The sequence below is a fragment of the Simochromis diagramma genome, unplaced genomic scaffold (assembly GCF_900408965.1).
Source record: "Simochromis diagramma unplaced genomic scaffold, fSimDia1.1 OVJJ01000514.1, whole genome shotgun sequence".
NCBI lineage: Eukaryota > Metazoa > Chordata > Actinopteri > Cichliformes > Cichlidae > Simochromis > Simochromis diagramma.
The window spans coordinates 2,365,373-2,384,254 of NW_024387346.1; the positions used below are offsets into that span (position 1 = coordinate 2,365,373).

At 42.1% G+C, this 18,882-nt stretch overlaps 1 protein-coding gene across 2 annotated transcripts in view; it reads right to left on the reverse strand.

Moving 5' to 3' along the window:
- Positions 1 to 356: 356 nt before the first annotated feature.
- Positions 357 to 18,882, reverse strand: part of satb2 (SATB homeobox 2) — a 52,550-nt gene continuing 34,024 nt past the window's right edge. Inside the window, exons 9-14 of one of the 2 annotated variants that reach the window (XM_040006769.1) lie at positions 18,254 to 18,466; positions 18,042 to 18,128; positions 17,116 to 17,268; positions 14,959 to 15,153; positions 2,908 to 3,090; positions 357 to 2,810 (exon numbers count right to left, since the gene is read on the reverse strand). In XM_040006769.1, coding sequence (XP_039862703.1) covers positions 2,316 to 2,810; positions 2,908 to 3,090; positions 14,959 to 15,153; positions 17,116 to 17,268; positions 18,042 to 18,128; positions 18,254 to 18,466 — 1,326 coding nt within the window. In that variant the 3' untranslated portion in view covers positions 357 to 2,315. Of the gene's footprint in view, positions 2,811 to 2,907; positions 3,112 to 14,958; positions 15,154 to 17,115; positions 17,269 to 18,041; positions 18,129 to 18,253; positions 18,467 to 18,882 lie in introns of both variants that reach the window. The other variant, XM_040006768.1, reaches the window with a different exon arrangement.

Here is an 18,882-nt window from a genome sequence, read left to right on the forward strand (position 1 = left end):
TTCTACTGCTTCTTGTACATTTCTTTTTCAAACAATCTAATAAAAGAGCAAGGGAAGTAATAGTATTGGCAGTGGTCATGTTCACAGGACATGCTCAGTCTGTTTTTATGTCAGCTTCCAGCAGCTCTAATCGTGTGGCACAGCAGAGAGAAAAAAATGCAAGCTGAGAGTGCTGGGAGCCTTTCTGTCTAAATTATTGTCACTCCCTCTGGCTTATTAGAAAAACCAGCCCCAGAGGCTTTACACAGACCTTTAATTGATTGGTCTAGCAAAAGGTTTAGCCCAGTGACAATCTGTGTGTCTTTATGCTCTGGGGTGTTTGAGAGGATGTATAAAATAGAAGTAAAAACAGACACTTTTTGAATTCACAAGTTTTAATTCACTTCAACACTGAACTGAACTAAGATTTCATCAGAACTGCATTTGAGTCTAACCCTGATTCCTGTCATACAGAAAAGCACAACGTAATGATATAGAGTGATTGACGTAAAAATTAATATGGCAGGTCGTCTTTCTGAGTGTAGCAGCCGATCGGGATAGTCAAACGAGACACTATCCATGCTCAGATATTGTTTCCAACATACTATTTACTTACACATCTGCAAGAGACACCAAACAAAGAAAGAAAAAAAAAAGATATTTGCTTTCTTTTTAAATAGTCTTGTGACTGAATTTGCTTTTCACAATAAAATGAACCGATTCCACTGAGTTGTCTTAAGGAAAAAAAAATCTCCAAACTGGCTCAAACAATTAAAGTCACTCAGCAAAATAAAAGTATATCAACAACAATTTATCCCATGTCGGGTATTTACAGACATTAAAAGTGAAGAACAGAGTCAAACCTGCCACATTTCTTTAATGGCTCATAAAAGTAGATTGTCATCAACTGCAGAAAAAAGCACATTTTTACTTTCTTCTTTTTCCAGCAAATTTTCTATTTATGTGAAAAAGAACTATAAAAAAAACAAAGAAAACTGGCATAATACGACTGGACAGGGCATTTTTTTTTTTCACCCAATAACACTCAGTAACTGCTTCTTTTATTTTCTTTCACTCTCTCCACTCCTCTTCTTCCTCTTCTTCCTCTTCTAGTAGGGCAGGGCACTCTTAATGTCTCTTGTTATCCAAACAACCGCCCAGTTCTGCAAACCAATATTTAAAACCATGGAAATAAAAACTAAAAATAGCACGCAATGACAGCATCTCTAACCATAATAACAACAATAATAACAATAATGATAATAATAATCATGGATAAAGATAGCAATAAATAGGGTTGGTGAAGTTTAAGTGCGGGTAGGTGTGGTGAAACACAAGACTGTGGGCACCAATTAGAGACAGGAGAGGAGGCGGGAGGGAGAGAGTGAGATGGAGAGGAAGAGTGGAAGGGGTGGACTACCACATAGAGAAAGACTGATTGTTTGCTGCTCTGTTTCTTCTTTCCTAACATTTTTTCCCTCTTGCACACGAATGTGAGGGTCCCTCCACGCCACATCCTCTTCGCTGTCCTCCTGCCAAACTGTCCACTGCTCCTCTCCACACTCAGTTTTAAACAGTTTGTCTTTTGCAGCTTTGAGCGGCGAGACAGATGGATGGGAGAAGGGGGACGAGAATACAGCACATCCACTAAATATCAGGGTCCTTGTGATCAGTAAGTGCTAGATTGGACTATTCTGGAGTGTGACTGTGAGGCAGAGGCAGGGAGTATGTGTGTGTGTGTGTCGGCCTTTACCACAATGAAATAAAGCTTGAAGATGCACAGAGAGTGCTGTGTACCTGCGGTCTCAGGCAGGCAAAAGTATTAGCAACATCAGCGTGTGTCCTGAGGATTTCGTCGTTTTTGTCGAGGACCCAGCCCACCAATTAAGTTCTATATGACTGTGCTCTGTTAAAGAGGAGGAGCGTGGCTTTCCTGGCTGATTAGGATAAATTGGTGCGATTGTTTCGAGGTCGGAGTAGAAAAAGTATTTCCTACGAATGAAAATCTGGGGTGAATTATTTAAACGTTCCTCGGGGGAGTATTCTTTCACATTTATACAACTACTGCCGTATCACAGCACACCGATAACCTGTTTTCTTCTACTGAGGTAATTTCACTCTACAAATCTGCGTTTGGTACTGTACACAGTCTGTCTGATCATTTCAGATGTACAGTGTTTCAGCCCAATGCTGTCTTGGTTAATGTGCCTGGGTAGACGTTAACCTTCCTTTGCTGCCACCCTCCATAATTTCTTGAGTAATTCCTCACTTCCTATCACAGAACATACGTTTCTCGTGCTTCTCTCTTTATCTCTGTCCTCTCTGTTCGTCAGTCTCTACCTCTGGTAGTCAGCCTGCTCTCGAGGACTGGATGAGGAGCTCCCGGGTGCAAGAGGTCCACTAAGCCTGCCTTGCCCCTTGTCCTTGCCCTCCTCCTGAGCCGCATTGGGCCCTAAAGACAACTGGCTGGAGTTGGAGCTGGAGGATGTCGGAGGCTGGTTCAGCCCCCCACTGCTCCCACTGTTCCCCTCAGTGGGCTGGTAGATCTCCTCAGCCCCATCCTCGCTCGACTCTGGGTCCTCTGAGCCCGAAAGCAACTCCTCTTCCCTGTACTCGCTGACATCAACCCCTCCAGTGGCGGCAGCACCCTCGCCCAGGTCTTTGAGGCGGCCGTGGTGCTTGACGTGATACCGCTGGTTCTGGAAGAACTTAATGATGGTGTGTTTGGGTAGGTCAAGCTGTGCAGACAAAGTATGAATAGCCTCCTGGTCTGGGTACAGGCCAACATCCTGGATGAAGCTCTGCAGGATACCCAGGGCCTCTAGAGAAATCTAGAATACACACAGCCAAGTGTCAAAAACTAGATAAAGAAATGAACAAACCCACATAACAAAATGCAGAATGGGAAAACACGATAACCATCGGTACCTTGGTGCGCGATCGGGGCTTCTTGTTGCTTCCAGCACCGCCAACAGTGCCAGATGCAACACCTGTAGGTCCTCCACCCATATTCTGTGACCTCTCTTCATTCGCTGGGGCAGACAATGGTTCTTCACGCATTGGAGACAGGTGATGCTCCTTCATGGGGCCTGGGGGTGGCCTGTGAAGTGCCTGGCGAGAAAGGCAAAAGAGCTGATTAATGGGGCACAGTGACCCCTGATCAAGACTGCAGCCAGGAGTGAGAGTGCACACTATTTGATCTAAATGTATATAAATGTGTTGTATGAGCATTTATGTGACCGTGGGTTTTTTGCACTTTATGCCTCACATTTGATCAGAAATACAGTTTTGCACCTGATACGTGCTATATTCAGTTTACAAAACCCTGTATGTTACATAACATCTTATAAATCATCCAGTATACCGCCCTCCACCTGCAGTACACAGTAGCCAGGGCTGCAAGGTGAACACAGGGTGAGAACAAGTGCTCACAGTGTCATGGTCTATTAAGCTGCTCCAAGGCTGGCATTCAAACACCAATGCATCCTGGTTACCTTTGACCTAATGTGTGTAAGATTAGCTCTAGTAAAACGCCAACCACCTGTTTGCCAGGAAGTCTCTTATTTACAAACTTATGAGACCCAATCACTATTTAACCAGCAAATTCAAAGCCTCAGAGGGGCAGAGGGTAGAGGGGGAATGAGGACAAAGGAGTCATCATCTGCGATTGGTGCTTAGATAAGGTCAGCAGAAAGCAGCTATTGTTGTAGTTTGATAGTAGAGGACAGGAAACACAAGGAGGAAAACTTGTGAGAGTAAATGAACAAAAACACAACAGAAGAACATATAAGGTACTAAAAAAAACCAGCAGATAGAGATAGAGCAGAATCAAAACAATTAACTTCATTAGACTGTAACTGACACTCTATTAAACGGACACACCAACAGAACTGCTGTTACTTGATAACATAGGGAATTGGTATCATCACCATATTTATGAACAAAAGAGCTCCAGAATCGAGAAACTGAAAAACTTCATGTTATCTTTTACTTGATTAGACTTGTATTTATAACAAGTATTCAATAATTTATCAATATTTCATATACAATATACGCTGGCTCTCTTTTAGAACTTCTCTTTTAATAAAGGGGTAAACAAGAGTTTAAAAAAGCATATTCATTGTAAAATACTTCAGCACGTTAACTTAGTCACTGTAAGATCAAAGTACATTAGCACTGCTTTTGTGCTCATTTGATCATAGAGGCTATTTTTAGGAGTATTTCATACGCATCATGCTAAAAACAAATTTTTCCTTGTTATAGTTACTCGTCAGGAGAAGCCTCCAGACTGGCTGGCTGGTTATTGATCTGTTCTTAAATCTGATCTGGTTGATTTTTACTTTCATATAAAATGAAGACATTGTGTCAAACGCAGCCTGATGAACCAAAACTTGGTTAAAAAAAAAACAAAAACAAAACTTCTACTATTGCTGCTTGAACAGCTGGTGCAAGTGTACCTGGGTTTTTATCAACTCGGATTATTCAGTAATCCAGGTTATGACACAAAGAGCTCAAAGTTTAGCAGGATTTATGTGTACAGAGAGCTGCAGTAGAAATACATAGAAAAGCGGAGCTTGTGTCGAGAGGATCCTCTGGCTGTCAGGATGGGCCTGACGGCCGTGTGACAGCGCTGAGGAGGGCCGGATGAAGTGTTCGGAGGGAACGTGGGGACTTTGGTTGTTTGTCAGAAGGTAGTGGCTGTTGTGAGAGCGTTGCGGTTCTGTCCCGCCCGCTCACTTTAAGAGCAGGGAGGGGCCTCCCCACTGGAATGCCCAGCTATAAATCTGTGGCGCATTAAAATTAAAGGACCCACATAAAGATAATAGTCATTCACTTTTCTCTCCCTCTTTTCAATAATAACAGGGTATTACTTAAATAATATCGAGGGCAGGCCAGACCATGAAATTGCTCCAATTTCATTTCTGGGGCTTTATTTCTGCAGGGGGGGGCATTTACAGGAATTCTGTAGGTTTTTCCTTATTTTGCCATTTTTCAAATTGACGGTTTTAGATATTGAAGAAAAAAACAGAAGACTGTAAGAATGCGACAGACTAGCAATACAAAGTTAGAGGTAAAGACTGAAAAGAGAGGAAAAAAAAGAGTCTATCCCTGTTCTAATGAGGACCACACAGCCACAAATATCCCCCATACAAACATACTGAGACACTTAATAGCTAAATTGAGGGTAAACCATAGAGGGGATTGTGAAACCTACCACCCCAAACACACTCCCACACAGACCTTCATCATTTCAATGCTTATTTGAGCTGACGGCAGGGACTCTCGGATCAGGGGCCGCACATGCATGCATCGACAGAGGAGCCTGGACTCCTACATGTTATAACGGATATGTTTGAAAGCAGAGGCGAGCACACAGGGCTCCTTCAAAGTTCACCTCCAAATGCTTCTTATCTGTTGTCTTATTCTGTCATACCTGAAGCTTTTCTGTCTCTACCTCCTTTCCATGTCTGTACTCACTTCTAATGCTTCAGGACACTAATGAAGCGAGTCCCTGCCAACCCAACACGACTCCAAAAATTCATAGATGCCAGGAACCCCTGCTCCCACCTCCCCGTGTCCTCTACCTACACCACTCTCTAACTACTTTCTGCAAGCCCTGATTCAGTATTTAAAATAAATGTTTGTACCACACCAAATTAATTTGATTTACCATTTATAATAAATTAGGATCCTAGTTGAATTTTGAGCAGTTCAGTATCATGATCAAACACTTTTGTTGTATATTTTTCCTAAAAACTAGTTTCGACTCGATTTGTTTTGATTGCCTATTGCATTTTCCACTTTTTACGACTTCAGTCTAACCCTCTGTGTCTTTGCTTCTTGAGCTCCACTATTTCTCAATTAATCACTTTGTTAATCACCGTCACCATACTGGATTCTGTCATCTTACAGAATCCAGTACGGCAAACTCTGGGTGTGTCAGAAAGTAAAAAAATCATGAAACCAATTTTTGGCGAAGATAATTAAAAGCTAAAACTGAAAAGAAAATCAAAACAGCAAGCCGTGGTCATGTGTCATAGGGGGCTGACCTACAGTCTGGGGTTAGTTACCTAGACTAACTGGGGGAGCTGGAATCGTTGTAGATCACAGGCAAAGAAGTTCTGCTAAAATGCTTTTCATTGCCCAACTACCCATCATTTTTCATTGCCATATGAAGTTCACAATAATGATTCATAAGGCAGCCACCTCTCTGGTAATGATCTGGTTAAGTTTAGGGACCAAAAGTGCTGGGTTACAGTTTGGGAAAGATCATGGTTTGGGTTTAAAACCCATATGTCTAAGGGCAGGGAAAGATCATGGTCATAACTAAATGAGGACTTGCTGTACTCTGTTAAGGTCAGGAAAAGACTGTGGTGGTCACAGGCTCAAAGAAAACAGCAGCAGTTCATACATGTAAGAAACAGAAACATATGAACATGGTCTCCAGTGGAGAACGTGACGTGTTGCTACAGCATCCTGATCCTGTTTTTAGGAAAACACCCACTGTGACATCCAGAAGTCTGATGTTGTAGATATCAACTTGGCTACTATTCAGTGTCGGAAAAATTCAGTATGCAACATATGAAAAAGTACATGAAAAGGAACCAAAATGCTAAGATGCATGCATTCAGTGGTACCGAGGAGTGCAACATGAACCCGGCTTTAGTTTGCATTTTTTAAACGTGAGCGATTTAGCTGTTTACGCGACCACTGTAGCATCACTCTGAATATAGACTATTAAAAAATTGTGTTTTATGATCTGACCGAGAAACCAGCGTAAACTGCATGCTCAGTAACGTGCACTGGTTTATCCTTCCTGTTTTTCTAATGGGGAACATAATTGACATATTGAACATGATACAGTATTTAAAAAAGACTTGAAATTCACAAGCGAGAGTATAAACTCACCAGAGAAGCCTTTACTCGGGTCATAGAGTATTGGAGTTGCTGTCCCATTTTCGAATGAGCAAATTTACAGAAATATTCACCAAACGTAACATGTCAGACGTGATCTCGATTATGCTACAAATATTCTTAAACGTTTACAGTTTATTTGGCCCGTTTCACCTTTAGTCCCCCTTCCCATGCAGTCCAGCTTGCCTACTTCTCACCATTAAACGTTGGAAAGGACTACATGTCACTTCAGAGCAACACAATACAGCCCTGCTCTCCCAAAACCACAAGCACTGGAGCCCAGCGCCAGACCAGCTCTTCTTGTGGCATGATTCAATATTCCTGAAAAACATCCCCCCCTCTCTCTCTTTCCTTCTCACTTCTCCCCTCCCTCTCTCTGTCTTTCTCTCGCTCTTCTGGCAGCGCCGTGAGTGCACTGCAGTGAAATGAAAAAGTTTTCTTTAAAAACGTAAATCAAGGCAAATTACGACGCAGAACTATGAAAGAATTATAGAACATGAAATATTCATCTTCCCCTTAATGAGCTCTGGTCCTGCAGGACCTCTAACTCTCGCTCTCTGTCTGTGTGTGTTTTGTTGTGTATGCGTGTGTGTGTGTTTGGTTGCGGGTGGGGGGGGGGGTGACCACAAGAGACGGCATTAACACAGAGATAAATATGTAATGAAGGAAAAATCACTTTTCTGTTGGTTTTTTGCATGACTTCACCTTTCCTGTTAATCAGTGTGTTTTTTATTTTCCCCCTTTTCCCTCCATCTCTGTCTCTGTCTGTCTCTTTCACTCTTGCATTTAAAGAAGTGTGTGTGGTTGCGATTCATGGAGACTGGATCCGGACTAATGGAGTAGATGAGTCACTGCACATAACTTTTTTTTTTGGTATAATAATGTTTCTTTGATGAAAAACTGTATACACGTAATGTCACTGAGCGCTGGGGTCATGTGTGTATACACATGCACGCACTTGCATTGTCGCATCTTTTTTTCATTCAAACTGTGTGTGTGGTATTCATTCCATTTATCTGCAATTAAACAATTAACTTAATTGTGGTTTGCCAAAAAGCCCAAACTCCACCCTGCAACAGTGAGTGAGGCCACCGGGATGCACTGAAGACTGAGAGACAAACCAGGAGGAAAAGAGAGAGGCAGATATGTTGTCTGGAAGTGAAATGAATAGACTACACAAACTGAAACTGAAAAATGCTGCTTTATCATTTATCGTACAATTATTTTCATATTTTGCAGTGCTAGATCTGCATGAATGTGTGTTTGGTTGTGTTTTTTTCTATTATTAAGCCGTTTTTATTGACAGTGTTTGAAAGATTGTAACATGATTTGTGAGACTAGTTTAGTCATGAAAACTGTCGTTATAAAATTACTTGTTACTAATTACTAATTACTATTGTTATGAATTAACCATCACCATGGATGGAACAGATGTGCCACTTACTAGTGGGCTACCTAGGTAGCTTTTGCTTGTTTACATTAATGGTAATAGAATCATATCTGAGCAGAAATGCTAGCTGGCTACCTCGTCAAATCCCTGATCCATGATGCTAACTTGTATAACAAAGTAAACCTGTGTAATCTGACTTGTGTATGACAAATGCTATTGATTTTCTCCATAACGGTACAGGTCATACAGGCCTGGAAATTGATCACCTGACGACCCTCAGCATCATCTGTTTACTGGGGGGGAAAAGTATATTCCCTGACATGTTGGTGAGTGGGTGCCAGAGGCCAATAGCTGTTGCTGGGTGAAATCAGTGGGAGAGTGGGTGCTGCACCAAAACTTTCTGATGTTTGTCTTTGTCGCTAACAGTTGGCTGCGGTCGCCCACAGTTAGATGACACAAACTATTCTGCAAACGTTCTCTAACTAACCACTAATCCATCTATCCATTTTCCTCCACTTATCACGGTCGCGTGGGGGCTGGAGCTCATCCCAGTGAGACACAGGGTACACTCTGGACAGGCTGCCAGCCTGATGCAGGGCTAACGCAGAGCGATACAGACAACCATTCACATTCACACCTATGGGCGCCTGTTTGGAATCACCAGTTAACCTAACCTCTCTAACTGCGTTGCGTGTCTGTGGACCCGGAGTACCCGGAGAGAACCCACGCAAACACGGGGGAGAACAGACAAACACCCTGGCCAGGTCGTGGAGTCAAACTCATCTGCTAGAGGCCAAAACAATCATTAAGTGATAACTGATAATAAGAGTATTTTCTCTGGAAGTTACGCAGAGATCATTTAACTGTTTCCTTTAAGACATCTAAGCTGGATTCTATCAGTGGGGAAAAGACTTATAACTCTACATTTACCAAAAGCAAAACAACATGATGAAATCATTTCACATTAATTTTTATTGCATTAAATTGTTATGGAAGCTCAGTAAGATTTTAGACATAAGATGCTAGACTTTGCTTCAAAGCTCTAGTGTTATTTTTAAGCAGACATTAAATGGCATTAAGCGAAACAGAGTAAAAGCAAGCAAATAGAGTCGACTGTAGACCTACGCTTTATTTGTACAGTCCTTTTTTTTAATCTCTTGGCAGTTTTTTTCCTGCTGTTAGTTGTGATCAACTCTGTGAGAGCTGATCACAACAGTTGGTGTCAGTGAACAGCAGCATGTGCTGCCCAATGGAAGTCAGAAATATAAAAGCTTACACAACTCGCTGACAGGACACATTTTGACTTTCTATAATAGGAAATTATGTCAAAGGTGGTTCTGTTTTATTTCCAGTAAGTCGTAACAGTGAGCCAGCATGCTAAGTAATTTAGCTGTCGCTTAAAACTGAGGCAGCTAAAGGAAATCCTGCTATTTTATTGTCTACACCAAATGAAGGTATGGGTAGCATTGCTTTTTACGGTCCAGAGAATCTATTGTTTCACACACTGAGATCAGTTTACTCATCATCAGCACTGCTCGGCTGGTGAAATCAGTTGTGTAACGGCTCTGGTGGGAACTTTCCCAGCTCCAGGAAAAATAATGCCTGGTGATGTCATTGAGGCTGTTTTGGCATTGGGTTGGGTTTGGAGATTTTTATTTATTTATTTATTTATTTTTACAGAAAACTTGTGTTACAAAATAAGGGTGTGGAGTTTAGAAAAATGGGGGGCGTTTATCAGGCAGGGAGGGTCCAATGAAGATTGATGTTTCATTAAAGACAGCGTACAGTCCAGTGAACAGGCTTGACCCATAAGTCAGTTTGTATTTGTCTAGTGTCCCCATTTAGATCACTATTGTTTTAAACACCACATACCTACATCACCTCGAGACCCTCGGTTTCAATGGCTCTGCAGTACTAAATCACCGTGACAACCCAGGAATGGGCCCTGTGTTTTTCTTATCTAATGCTCATATTTTCACAATTTTTTTTGCAAAACAATTTGTCCTACTAGTAAAACAAGTGAGTTAAGAATGTGCATGATATCTTTCATAATATGGTAATGAGTTCATCAATCATTTCCCCCCAAAAAGCGTTCATTTCTTTCAACAATCAGAATGCATATGATTCCCTGCATAGATCTGTGTGCAAAGACAGCTCAAAAATAGCTCTGATTCAGAACGTCAAACTCATTTTACATCGTGGGCCACAGTCACTGTACACAAATGTAACTACACATTTAATCAATGAGATATCTTAATATAAGATTTCCACATGATAAAGACGTGTTTGCTGTAGTAAAGAAATCTGTCACAACACTTTGGCCTTAAATCGTATTATTATAGAAATATTATCATTACAGAAACAAATATTATTACAGAAATAATTTAATAATTTTGTGTGGTATGAAATGCCATCAGCAGGAAAAGCTGTGAAAATTGTGAAAATCCAGTTAAAAGTCTAAGATTTACGTTGTCCTTTACATTTTTCACAGTAATCCAATGGGCAGATTTTGGCCCCCGGGCCTTATGTTTGACACTCCTGCCCCAGAGCTTATGTGGGAAGATTTCAGTTCTTGCAGCTTTGCTGGCCTGAAATCTCACAGTTAAGTATTGTTTGGAGGATTTCACACAGAAGTGTTCACTGTTATATTTTTTATAATTACAGCAGAGCCAGTGTAGCAAACCTGAGTCTTTGAAAGATTTAAGTGAAAACCTGGATTAAAAATTGAGGCTTTGTCTGAAGCGCAAGTCAGCCTTTGTCCTACAAGTGACTATTTATCTATTTGCATTGTTAATGAACCACAATCATTCAAAGAACAGACAGAGTTTGACCAACTCAAATTCAAAAGTGATAGAAAATAAACTGTTAATCTACACGTCTGGAAATTTTAGAAAACATAAAAAAGTACAAAATAATTAAGATGCTGAAGATGAACTTTGACCTCCTTTTTTGGAAGCTGTGTCACATTATGATCACTTCTTTGCAAAGAACATTGACACTCAGGTTTCAGTTGAGGACTGGAGAAAGAAATGGGCAGTTTGTTGTAGAATATTCAAAAATCTTTTTTTTCACTCTCAAAAGATTGTGATAATAACTGCAAGTTTAAAACATAATGACATGATCTTAACTTTGATAAGTCTGGAGCATTTATGATGTTTTCTTCAAAAAAATACTTTTGTATATATTTTTCAAACATTTGCCAGACTCGTGGCATTTGACACATTCTATGAAGTGGCCCCGCTTTGACGAGACAGAAAACAGGAGCGATTTGTTTTGGGGGTTTGGAATTAAGCACCGCTGGGCTAAAGCGAGACACAATGAGTGGAGTAAGGCTTGTAACTTCTGATTCTAGTCCACCACTCCTGGGGTCTCGGCCACTGTGAGCGGTCATACATGCACACACACAAACACCTCCAGACTTGCAGCAGAAATCAATTTAGCAAAAACAATAAAGTAATTATTTATAAGGGCAGACTCTGCCAAATTAGCTATGGGACGCACTTAACTGCTCGAGCCATGTGAGTGAGAGCTGTAGAGCCAACGCTGGGGCTGTGTCAGTCATGAAGAAATGTGATGCTCGCTGAAGTTACAAACACACTCTTACAGCACCTACACACTTCATAGACACGCTCACACAGAGCCGCTAGCATGGTACCGCACATACAGTCCAGTACAAAGCACACACACACACACACACACACACACACACACACACAAACACACACACATCAGTGGTATGTGAACATTTGCTTCAGAGAGCAGCACTGCGTTCATTTTTCATGTGTATCCCGGGGTTGGTTGTTACAGTTTTAGAGACCTTCTTATTGTCCAAACACAACAGAGTGCTCACATTACCAACTATCAGTATGAGATTGTGTGTATGTGTGGCAGATGGGACACATGTGTGGTCTGTGGTGGCAGGCTGGCTGGAGCCTGAGGTTGGTGGAGGGCTTCATCTGGGACAGAGCAGGGAAGGGGGGGGGCTCTCAAGACAGCAACATGAACACACACACACACCTCATTTCCGATTAATAAATCACCAGCGTTTCACCACAGTTCTTCTCCCTGTGTCTCTTGGGGTGGGAGTGAGGGTGGGTTGGGGGTGTGTGGGGGGTGGGAGGGTTATTACACAGGCGTTTATGAGTGTAAATTTTATTTTTAGACTTTGGCGAGAGGAGTAGAGGAATGTGTTAATGGTGCCACCACAGCTTCCTTTGCATCTTCCCATCAGTCTTTAATACAAAGCTCTGAATTGGGAGGAGAGAAAAAAGGCTTGGTGGTAGAGTGAAGGTGGGTGGAGCTGCAAAGCAAGCCGTGTAGGATTCATGTCACAATACCAAATGGGAAGTCTGAGCATTGGCCTGTTTTTGATTTATGGCATATGGTATGTACTATATGTGGGCTATAATAGCTTTGGAGCTGGGGGTGACGGGGGCTGTGGGCAGAGTAAGCTGGCGGGTTCAACCAGAGGACCTAGACTCAATCCAAGCAGTGAATGCTGTTTCTACCGTCGAACCTGATCTTCCACCTCTTTTCAGCGAGGTCAGGAGATGAAGAAGTGACACACTTCCTGTTGCTTCTCTGGACATTACACCTATTTAACATTTTGGGGAATTTGAACCTTTTCATGTTTGCATTTTAAAATTAAACTATAATCAGCTGCTTGATGTTTCTACCTCAAGCAAGAGAGGGGGAACGGGGGTGTTTGTGTTAGGCAGGTTCAACATTAACATAAACACAGATACCTTCATGTACCAACAAGCTCCTCCTCTGGAGTCAAGTATGGTAAACCACAGGCATGTATACAGGGTTTGCATGCTGTGGCATCGCTCCTACATTAAATATAACTATATAACTGATAGAGGCTGTCGCCACTGGATCATGGCACTATTTATAAATATATATTTTTTATCGATACTTTCAATTCAATTCAATTTTATTTATATAGCACCAAATCACAACAACAGTTGCCTCAGGGCGCTTTATATTGTACAGTAGATCCTACAATGATAGATACAGAGAAAAACCCAACAATCATATGACCCCTTATGAGCAAGCACTTTGGTGACAGTGGGAAGGAAAAACTCCCTTTTAACAGGAAGAAACCTCCAGCAGAACCAGGCTCAGGGAGGGGCGGGGCCATCTGCTCCGACTGGTTGGGGAGAGAGAAGGAAGACAGGATAAAGACATGCTGTGGAAGGCCTGCAACTTAATGCATAATTACAATGGGGGGGGGGGGCTACAAGTCAGGAAATAATTAAGCTACAAGTGCATTTTATCTGACACCATAAGTACACAGTTCTTTTCAGGGCGTGGGTCATGTCATGCTGTGACTTTACCTCGCATAACTGGGTATTTTACAGGAAAGAAGAGAATAATTGTACTGTAAGTAATGTACAAAACAGCCTGAGTGTAAAATGACAACCGATGAATGGAAAATCCTTCATGGATTAAAAAAGATTTAATAATGAAGGCACGTTTAACTCACACCATAATACGAAAAATATTGCACAACATTACCTGTTCATTACACACCAGTGAAATTTGTTATGCTGTACCTAAAATTAAAAGTAAATACTTGAAATTGCTTTCCGTATAATTTCTGTCTCCTTCCTGTAAAATACTTAAAATTACTGAGGACTAAAATTGTTTTAGAGCATAACTGTTGCTTTGTTACCCCTTTATTCTACCTTTAAGCATCTGCATGTTAATATAACTGCATTATTCTTTCAAATAAAATACACCTAAATTCAATTTAATTGCAGAGAAATAAAGACCTTTGTCACGGGCCGTATTATAAAGTGCTATCCTACTTTTTAATTGGACTTGACTTACATTTCTAATTTATTTAAGCTTTGCACTAGAAGAAAAAGCAAAACCCAGGCATGCAGATAAAGTTAGGTGGGGCGGCTTCAGCGTGTGTCCAACTGGAGCGCTCACAGTAACCAAAGATGCCAACACGTTTCTGTGCTTCCTCCATCGATCTCCCTTCTCTCTCAAGCCTCCTTCAGCCTCTGCCTCCCTCCTCAAAAACTAATGGGGCATTTCCTCCAGTGCCACACCACCCAGCAACTCTGTTTACTCTTCATTCCACTGGGGCACACAGGGACACACAAACACATGTGCACCCACCACAAGATCAAACAGCACTGCGCAAACTTAGATTAAATAAATATAATGACTCAATAATAATGACAGATTTGGTCTCTGAAGGTAGAGGAATACACTTCCATCTGTTTTAATACGTGAGAAGTGCCATGAAAATGGAGCTCAGTAACAACTATTTCTAATATCATTCTTTACAGCATCTTAGTCATCCTTATCAGTCAGTGTTTATACCGTACTGTGTGTTCAGCACATTCATATCTGCGTACTTTTTAGGAGATTGTAATTAGAAGGGGTGGCCATGTTTTAAAGAAACAGTTCTGAAATAATCGAGTAATCCATCAAAAATAGATTTTAGGACACACGTGTTTGTAGGTATGAAGACCAAGCACTTTCTCCCGATTTCAAGTTGTAAATATTATGAGATGAGGTGATGTGCAGGAAATCTGTTCAGTGTGTTTACTAGAGACACCGTCTTTGTGCCAGCTGTAAATAAAATCCACTCATTGTATACCGCATCTGGATATGGAGCGTTGAGGTGCACGTTACCTCCACATGCAAACACTTACCTGTGTGTCCTGTGGCATGTGGAGGACAGTGTGCAGCCTCTCGCTGTGATGGTGTCTGGACTCCTCCTCGTACGCAAGATCTCTGTCGGCCTGCGGCAGCGTCAGGAACCTCCTGATGGTGCACAGGTTCTCCCACAGAGTGCGGTTCTCAGGGCTGGGGTTCTCCTTCCACCGAAGCAGCTCGCACAGCCAGCCCTGAAGAGGAGACAAAGATGTATGCGGGGGGGGGGGGGGGGGGGGGGGAAAGGTGAGGTTAAAAAGAAAGGAAGTGTGGACTGTGCGATAGCTGACAGGGATGTTAATGGGTGACTTCTGCTACTGTGTCATACACAGTGAGAAAGAATTGTTATGCAATTTTTTACGACCTTTCTCTCTCACACACGTGCACGCAGAGTAGATGACTCTGCATCTACTCTGTTTGGAAAGTGGCAGCGGGGATGAGCATGACAAGTGGCAACTGAGATAGACATGAATGAGTTTATTCATCCATTATCTGAGTCTGGGTTACAGCAGTGGAAGCAGATCTGCCTCTCCACAGCCACCACCTCCAACTCCTATGTGTTCCCAAGCCAACTGAGAGACATAATCTCTCCAGCATCTCTCTCAACCCTAGGGCCTCCTCCTGGCAGGACAAATTGGAAACACCTCACTCAGCAAGTGCCCAGAAGACATCCTGATCAGATGCCTGAACTAAATCTGTTGGTTCCTTTTGATGTGTGTTTTGAACCCCAAGCTCCTCACCCTATCCCTAAAGAAGAGCCCAGGTACCCTTTAGAGGAAACGTATTTCATCTGCTTACATCTACAATCTAATTCTTTTGATTAGTATGCAGAGCTTACGGCTAAGATGAAGGTGGGAATGCAAATTCACCCATAAACTAACAGCATTGCTTTCACAGCCAGCTCTCTTCACAACAGAGTGGTGAAGCTGCGCCAATCCGTCTGTCAATGTGCTCCACTCCACTCGATCATGAACGAGAATCAAAGATACTTAAACTAGTCCACTTGGGGCAGCACCTCGTCCTTGGCTGAGATCTATAGCATTCTCATCCCACCCCCCCATTGAGAGTCACGGCTCAACGAGGCTGACACAACCACATCATCTGCGACAAGCACAGACAAGATCGTGAGACCACCTAACCTGACACCCTCCACCCCGGGGAGGGAAGCTCGAATTAAACTAAAAAGTTGTAAAAGTTGGAAGGATGCAGGATGTGTGAGGTAAAGGAAGACGGAGGAAGGAGAGACGGAGAAGATTCAATTATATCTGCTAGACTGGTTCAGTTTGTGACACCAGCTGTTGTGTTCAACCAGCCACCTCGGGCAGCATGCACCGCTAATAGCCTGATCATCTCTCGCTCTCTCTCTCTCCCCCGCTTGCTTGCTGTCCTTGCTCGCTGGCCAGCTGCAGCAGATGGGTGCAGTGAGCCATGACCCTCAGCCACCCCCAGACCCACCAACCAGGGGTACCTCGCTAAATACACACAAAAGCAACGCACATACTGTATACATGTTGTCAAGCCTTCTTTATAGACCACCTACATCACATGTGAGTCACATCCTGCAACATCAAGTTGCTACAAATTTAAAAAACTATTCTTTTAAAGAATTCCTATTATTGTTTCAGTCATCGTGGTCTGAAATTAAGACCAAGAAGCAAAAACTGAAGTGTTTCCTTTTTCATTTTTATCCAAAAATTAGAAGTAAATACATATAAATATAAATAATGTCTTAATGCGTGTGTCCAAGATTCAAAATTTTAAAAAAACAATAGAGGTATAAATAATTGCAGCCAGTGTTAATGTCAAACATCATGTCACCAGAGCTTTAAGAACATAACTGATCACACACGTCCGGTTTGAAGTGATGGTGAAACAGCTGATGAACATTTAGATCGTGTTACCGGCAGAGTACCAGCTTTGCTGGCTCTACTCAGTCCCACAACTTTTGTAGTTTGTAATAAATCATTATTAATTAAAATGATCTTGGTTCAATCGTGATGCTCACTAACAAGTTGACTATCTAACTCACAGGGTACAAAAAATATCAGCTACGCTATCGCAGTGCATATAAATATGTGACTGCACTTGGAATCTGACCTGAAAAACAAACACTTTAAGTCATTTTGTAGGCTTGTTTTCCCCAACAGTCTCCTCACCTGGCTTTTGTTGGCCGCCACCTTTGCGAACAGAGCTTGGGACACTTTGGCTCGCTTCATCTCTTGCTGAATTTCATCATAGATGCCTGATGTAATGTTGACCAGTGACTCCAGCTTCAGCGGGAGGTCGGAGGGCGGGCCAGACGGCTTGGGCTAGGAGACAGGATAATGATGTAATGCAGAGCACAATTTTTTAAAAAGGAACTTTATTGTGCTTCGACAGAACAAGATGAGTGATAAACAGCCACAGAGGCGTACCGCGTATTGTTTAAGGCTTGTTATTTACTTTATGAATCTACTATGAAATTTAACCACAAAAACAAACACATATGAGGAGAGGTTATCAGCTGATGATCAGGCCAAGTCGCTCTGAGAACAGACATGCAGTGTTCCCAGTACGAGCATCAGCTGCACATCTGCAGCGCATGTCCCCACATGAGTTGTGTTTACAGATCAAAGTCATTAAGTCCTCCTCTTTTGTCTTTCTTTGTTGTTTCTGTTTGAATGAACATGTATTGGCTCTCAGAAAGCTTGTATACACAGCGTTTGAAGTCATCCACAAGACATGTAGAGACCAGCTAGCTTACATTCCCCCAGTGTAAACGATGCTGAGATAATTTTACATAGCCATAATAAGAATAGCGCACCAATTCACCCAGATCCATGAATGGGCATTTGTCCTGACATCAGGGGTACTTCTTATCACTGATGTTGCTCCACGTGCTTGTGGAAGGAAATTTCCAAATACTGTATAATGTCCTTTATGTTTACAATATGTCCCTCTGATGGCTTTGAAGCTGTTTTCCATTATAAATGGAATTTGTTAAGATAAAAACTTTCAAATCCCAGCGCAGGTTTTAGGATGAAGCACATGACATGCTGCAGTCTACTTTGTGAGGGCAAGTTAAAGATGGTAGATAACTCACAGAGTTACAGATCTTGGCCTTGTTCTTCCAGATTGAGGCCCAGGTATCTGGGATTTTCTGGTCCTCCAAGCTCCTCTCCCACACTTTCTAAGCTCATACATGACACAAGGCATGTTAGCATCACATATGATTACTCATACAAAACACCGCTGTTTTCTCGCTCGATGCACTGCTATGGCAACCGCAGTTTATGGCCCGTTGGGCACACTAACCTGTGAAAGGCGTGGTGCGCCGGGGTTGGAGGAGTTGGAGGGGGGAAGGCCGACCGAAGGGTTCATAGTGCGCTCTCTCTCTTCCTGGTAGATTCGGTCTCGCTCGCTCTCAGGCAGGTTGAGGAAGTTCTGCATGGCCTTCAAATTCACCAGCAGAGACTGCGAGGCCGTGCGAGGGTCCTCCTCCTTCCTCAGGATCTCTGAGAGCAGGCCCTGACCACACAAACGCACACAGCAGGATATGTTATTGCATCTCCCTAGCATGGAAAATTGAAATATATGGTCCCTTTCCCATGCTTCAAGTGTACTGTTGAAGCTCCATTAATGTTATTCTTGGACTCGTTTGGCTTCTTTGTTTAAACCCAGACTGGCAATTTGCTTTTTCCTTTTATTTCACAAATGCATATCAAAAGTATCCAGAATGTTTTTTTTATAAAAACCTCTAAACCAAATGTTCAAAACTAGACAATCCTCACTTTTATTAAGCTGACACAAAGACATGTTTATCATTTTGACTTGAAAAATAGATTTTGTCAAATGTAAATCACTTTGAAGCTGCTCGTTTTCTCGTATAAACGTACAACTAGACACTTAAAAGTATTTGCATATTGGTTTGAGCTTCTCAAATA